Source organism: Phaethon lepturus, unplaced genomic scaffold (assembly GCF_000687285.1).
Source record: "Phaethon lepturus isolate BGI_N335 unplaced genomic scaffold, ASM68728v1 scaffold9010, whole genome shotgun sequence".
Classification (NCBI taxonomy): domain Eukaryota; kingdom Metazoa; phylum Chordata; class Aves; order Phaethontiformes; family Phaethontidae; genus Phaethon; species Phaethon lepturus.
The window spans coordinates 25,019-31,513 of NW_010509782.1; the positions used below are offsets into that span (position 1 = coordinate 25,019).

At 36.8% G+C, this 6,495-nt stretch overlaps 1 protein-coding gene across 1 annotated transcript; it reads left to right on the plus strand.

Annotated features, from left to right (window-relative positions):
• Positions 1-225: 225 nt before the first annotated feature.
• RGS21 (regulator of G-protein signaling 21) lies at positions 226-6,243 on the plus strand. Its single transcript, XM_010285425.1, has 4 exons — positions 226-236; positions 3,612-3,688; positions 4,915-5,081; positions 6,040-6,243. Exons 1-4 carry the CDS (start codon positions 226-228, stop codon positions 6,241-6,243), a joined length of 459 nt encoding a protein of 152 aa, XP_010283727.1.
• Positions 6,244-6,495: the final 252 nt, after the last annotated feature.

Below are 6,495 nucleotides of genomic sequence, written 5' to 3' on the forward strand. Positions count from 1 at the left end.
TTGGTAGATTAAGTTAGAATGGCCACTGTTAAAAAACAAGCCATGTTTCTGAAAGAGGAATGATTTTAAAGGAAGTATTAAAAACCGTTTATCAATTTATATTGTACTGTTTAGTTATTCACATGCTAATTGTATTGTTCCTGCTGTCATATTACCTTCAGCTTGAAGATCATTCAGAAAAAGAAATTCTGCCCTACCTGTGACAGTCAGACAGTGGAACAAAAAATGCCGGTGAAGTGAGTTGCTGTTTATGGCTATTTTAATGGTAGGAGATTTATGGGATCGGATGGTCAACTTTTGACTAGTCTGGACAGCTTTTATTTTCCTTTCCCCTTTACAGTGGATATGATTATTTTGATTCCTTGTTGTCAATTCTGCTTGCCATTACCACTCAGGTAAATCCCATGAAGTCAGTAAGATCATTCTCTGAGTGATAACTATTTAATCAAATAATATCACCCACAAGGAAAAGCAGCAGAATTAGGTTCATGCTGTCTGTTATATCCTGGTCTTTCAGTTTTCTTTTTTGTTTGACAAGAAGGCTAGTAAATATTTACTGAACAACCTGAAAATTTGTTATATATTTGATACAAGTTAGTTACAGTTACTAAAACAAATCCTCTGCTTATTAATTCCATCAGCACATGATGTCTCACAAAGTACTACACGATGCTACATTTAGTTTTCATTTGTGTTTTCAATACAGACTGACTATATTTGCATATAAACTTATCTTTTGATAAGTTTACAGTTAGAGAACACCATTACTGGTGATGCTGACAAATGGCTGTTGAACACAGCCCTCAAACTAACCTGTATACTTCAGAGCAGGGTTTAGACAGTCGAGCTCCGAGAGTCCCCTTAGGAATATAAATTTATATTTGCACTCCCGTTTCCCTTATGTATGTGTGCATATATATGTATAAATATACATTGAAAAAAATTTTTTTAATATTATTTTGTGCAGTTTGGATACAAGTAAACTGACAGCTACAGACAAACCCTTGTTTGATAAAGGTGTCAATGCCACAATCTATTGTAATAATTATAACTACAGTTATGTAGTATGGTGACACTACCATATAATCTTTTGATAAGTTTACAGTTAGAGAACACCATTACTGGTGATGCTGACAAATGGCTGTTGAACACAGCCCTCAAACTAACCTGTATACTTCAGAGCAGGGTTTAGACAGTCGAGCTCCGAGAGTCCCCTTAGGAATATAAATTTTACAGAATTCTAAATTTTTTTTTTAAAGGTAATATTTTATATGGAACTAAGTGTTTGGTCCATTTACCAGACTGCACAGCCCTTTACCTTCTAAAACACCTATTTAAGTTAGTATATACAGTGGCAGAAAGTCAGTAGTCAGCATAAAGGTCTTTCCATAGGTGAGATTTCAGGAACCTGAAAAGTGAACTTCACATCAAAGGTTACTTTAAAATGATCTCCTGATGGATGGGCATCTGGTTAGCCTTGAGAATACATGCTCTTGTAACACTAGCTTAGAGGAAGAGCAGCACAGCACGTGCAGGCAAGTGCTGTGTTTTAGCGGAGCTTTTTCCACCCTGTTTTCCACTCACCCAGATTTCCCACCCCTCAGTACTGTGGACAGTGTCTGTGCCTTGTGATGCCTTGCTGAGTCAAGGATGACCTGCTCTACTTTTAGTTAGGATGAACTAATGTGCTCCCTAAGGCATGGGAATATAAGACCTAGGCACGAGGTAGAAAAGCGTTACATCCCATGAGCTTGCATGACTGAAACCAGGAAGACCAACTGAGAAGAGCCTTTCAGTACAGAATGACTAACCTCTGTGAAAATTAAGCTGTGAGTTTTTTCAAATGGAAACAGGGTCTAGTCAGAAAATAGATTTCTGTTTCCATAAAAAAATCATGGAATTTATTTTGATTTTGCATTGAAACAAAATATTTCCAGATTTTCTAATTTCCCCTCTCTTACCACCAAATGAGAAAGAAAGTGCACACAAATCATCCCAGAGCTGACAGGATGTCAGCTGACTACTATATTCACATAGAATGTAAATTCAGTTTCAAATCCCTCTGCCTACTGTAACCTATACAAGATACATAACCAGAGGATTAGAAAGTTGGTTTCTTCCCTCTGTCTGGTTAATACACCTCTACTATTTATATAAAACGTAGCAGTTTCAACAAAAGCAACACGAGATACTGATCAATTTAATTTTTACCTACTCCTCCAGGTATTGCAGGTATTCTAGAATTTATGTGTCTCCTTGTCTCCTTATTAAAAAAATCTGTATCCAAAATGGCAGGGGGAGGGGAGGATTAATTCCTTATTCTGCTCTGGCCTTGCACTTTGAACTACTTGTTTTATTTCAAAATCTTTCACAAGTGCAAAATGCTAGTAAAACATTCTTCATTCCCTTTAAATGTTTACATTTTTAAAAATTAATATGCATTTCAAAAAAGTTTCATTTACAAACCACTGCACTGAGGTTTATTGAAGAAGTACGCTCCTTACTCTAAAACAAAATATGAGCTAAGTGACCAGATTTATTACTGCTTATTGCCAAACAGTAGATATGAGACTAATGTTCATTTGGGGATGCCTGAGGCTGCAAACTGACAAGACTGCTGAGAAACTGAGAAAATAAAATAAAAAGACTGGCCTGCAGAAAAGCAGGTAGGCACATGCTGACATCTCCACATCTCTTGCTGACATTTCCACAGAATGTTTAATTTTCAAGAAATCATATCCTTCCAAGGTATCGTCACAAAAAGTGCAAGCAGTAACAATAATGCTGGTAAAGGGGGTTCTTTTTCTCTGCTGGATGTTTAAATTAAAAACTCATTAATGGTAATTTTAATCAAAACATAATTTTGCATGAATGAAAGACAGTTTTCTTTTCTCTACGTACTCATGGACTAAACTGAATATGAGACCATCCTTCCCAAGTTACAAGAAAAAAAATATTGCACACACTTAGCATGCGGTTCCCTTCTGCTCGTGCAGCTGTCCTCTCTCAGCCTGCACACTAAGCCTTCCTTCTGACCCAGCCTGAACACCTTCAGAGCACCCAGGCCTTGGAAGAGCAAGGGTCCATTTAGTTCCGTATCTCATTTCTAACAAAGCCTGCAGTCAGTTACAAAGGAAGAGACAGAACTATGAATTTACTCAATTTTTTTATACCACTAAGAAACTGAAATAATGCCTATTTATCCTGCCACTGTTAGCATGATAACAATTTAGATAATTCTATTTATTCCAAGCAAAAAGTGTCATATAAATTAATGGTTAATCCATTTGAACTTGAAAAGAAATTCAGTACACTCTAGAACATTAATATCTCTCCTATCCTTTTGTTATAGTTCAATGAGTTGCAGGCATTACTACAGTCTCCTGTAGGAATAATCAAGTTGCCAATGTCAAATAACACTGTACTTTATGAGTCTATATGGTTCTCTACACTAAAAAAAAACTCCCAAACCCACACTTGTTGACTTTCTGTTATTCAGTGCACAGGGTAACATGAATTACCCACCCTGCTCCCTCAAGAAGATAGCAAATAATAGAGTAGCTATCATAGACTGCGAAGACAAGAGATCACAATGCTATTTTCAAGGACAGATGTTGTTTCCACAGGTCAAACACTGGGGAAACAATGGCCTGGTCAGAATCCGTGGATACACTACTAACTAATAAAGGTAAGAAGTACCTAGAAAATATTTTTTTTTAAAAATGTGTGTCGACTCAGTTCATAAACATTGCTGTCAGGTTTTCATGCTGCTTTCCAGTCCAAGTCTCCACATACTTTGGACCACACCAGCGCTACTGCTGGAGGTGTTTGAGCTGCTGTGCTGAAAGGCAGAGGGGGCATGTTTCTTCAAGCTGCAAACACAATATGCCTTCTGGCTAATGCTTAAGGAAACATTTAAGAAGGCAGCAGTGCTCTGGAAGAGTTTTGTTTTATGAAGATAAACTCTCTGTGCAATGGTTCTGTTTTTCCTAAAAAAATCCACAAACCTTTTCCGAGGTATTCCTGTTACAAAGAAATATATGTGTTGTGCATTGACTATCAGTCAAACAGAAAAAAGATTATTATTTCTAAAACATCCAAAGTCACTTCTCTAAGAGATCTCATTCCCACTAACATTAAGCCACAAACCACGTGGAACTGTTAAAAATTTCCTCGCACCATTTTCCTTCTGTGACTCTGTGGTCTGGACCCTGCAGTGCCTCCACACTGTTTCTGCATGGTATTAATTTGACTAACACGACTAAATTTGAGCGCTGTCAGCTTTCTTTTCTAAGAGCTTGTGATAAGGATTACTTTTAAAACAATGTCTTTCAAACAAGCTTTTCTTTTTTTCATTTTTTCTTTTAAAAGTGCCAATAAATGTTGAACAAAGAAATAACAGTGTCCTTCTCTTCACCGAAGTCTTAATCATTACGCAAAGGAGCTGTAAGTGCTTTTTAGGCGGGCTAACCTCAGCTCTGAGAGAAGCACACTACCACAACATGACTTAATTTTCCGCTTGCTTCTTAGATCAGGGGTCAGCCTCAAATCCCTAATTTCCTAGTCACTATAATTCCTCTCAAAGACCCAAATCTCCAGAATCTGCTTTTGACTAGTGTGCCAGTGCTAGAGAGACCAAACCACGGCAGGCAGGTATTGGGAGCATTCCTCAATTATTAACTCTCTGAAAGTATTCCCTTAGCCATCTTAAAATTGCTATAGTTTCATCTCCTATTTATTTCTGCCAGAACAACCTCATGACTAACTACTGGCTGACAGGCAAACCAGCATCAGACACATAAATGTCACTATATAGTCTGCATATGTATATCTATGCATGTACATATACATACATAAAATCTGTATTAGTCTTTCAGTTTTCCTCCACCCATCATCTCATGCATTTTTCCCCAGATGGCTTGGCAGCTTTTAGGACATTTTTGAAGTCAGAGTTCAGTGAGGAGAATGTGGAGTTCTGGCTGGCCTGCGAGGATTTCAAGAAAACCAAATCCTCCACTAACATTGCCTCAAAAGCCCAAAAGATTTATTCTGACTTTATACAAGCTGATGCTCCAAAGGAGGTAAGCAGTTTTTTTACATGAACTTTGGGTACCCACTGAGGGTGGGAATCAAAGGGAAAATTAAGATCCAAGCTTCCCGACGCAATTCGATGTGGCCGTACTTCCATGTTCGTGTCAATTAGTTACCAGGTAGAAAACTGCATGGAACTCCGTGAAGGAAACAAAGACCTCTTATGGTTAAATACAGTACTTTAAATACATTCTTCAAACAGGGCATGGGTTTATCTTGCCTTCTGAAATTTCTAAGGAAATATATGTTCAATATAATTTGTTTACTCTAACCATTTTTATAATGTAATAAGCACCATTTCCTCCATATTTTAGGTACCGGTATATTGGAATGTTAATGATTGTATGTGTTCTTTTGTATAGGTATTTTTGATATGATGAATATCAAAATGCAAACTTAGAAAAATTTCCATCAGAGCATTCAATTTTATCATTATTTTAAAAATGCTTACTGTAAAGGAACAAATTGCTAATTAATTATTGTTCACATTCTGCTCCCTAACAAACTTTTACACTGATGGTTTTGCCTTTGACAGTGAGTGTGCACTAAATGTCCCCATGTCTTACATATGATGGAAATCCATGTTATTATTATTAAAAAAAAAAAATCCTTACAAAACAGATAGGGCCAAACCTAAAATGATGCTGAGTACCTTCATCTCTAATTTAGTCTTTGGTAATCGGTACTTCGTAGGATTTGGTTTGGCAAAAAGATGAGATAATCAGAAACAAATTTTTCCCTTCTTTTTTCAGTGATGCCATCTTTTTAAAGAGCCAAATAAAATTAAGAATTCAGTTTGCTAGAAAATGAAGGGATGACCTTCCTGCTTATTTGCATCAGCTGGAGTATTTGGAAAGAAATTCAAATGCTGATTGTGTTGTATACACAAACAGACCTCAGCTTTCCAATCAATCTGACATTAATTTTATGCCTGCTTTCTTCTTACAGATTAATATTGACTTCCATACCAAAACCCACATCTCTCAGAACATCTCTGAGCCCACCCTCAGCTGCTTTGATGATGCTCAGAGATTAATCTATAGTCTCATGGCAAAGGACTCTTTTCCCAGGTTTTTAAGGTCAGAAGAGTACAGGGAACTAGTAAAGAGGCAACAGAATGGAAATCAGAAGAGGTGGCTCCCATTTTTGTAAGAAAATAAATGCCAAAGACCTGAGGGATTACGAATTTGTAAATGTCTCCTATCACAACTCAGTACAGATAATATTTTATTAAAGTGATTGTACAAACCAGATCTAAGAATTACCTTTGACAGCTTGTTTTTAGGTACAATATGCTCATGATACTTTCTAATCAAGTTGGTGAGGAATATTCAAGAAACAGGATGGAATATGCTACGACATTTGAGCTACCTTTTCAGCAAAGAAGTTTGCCATTGATAATTT

Bases quoted from the DNA above. Each gene is read 5' to 3' on its own strand.
- RGS21 (XM_010285425.1), top strand. The intron at 3,689-4,914 runs GTAAGAAGTACC...ATTTTTCCCCAG, and splicing joins TACACTACTAACTAATAAAG to ATGGCTTGGCAGCTTTTAGG. The intron at 5,082-6,039 runs GTAAGCAGTTTT...TTCTTCTTACAG, and splicing joins AAGCTGATGCTCCAAAGGAG to ATTAATATTGACTTCCATAC.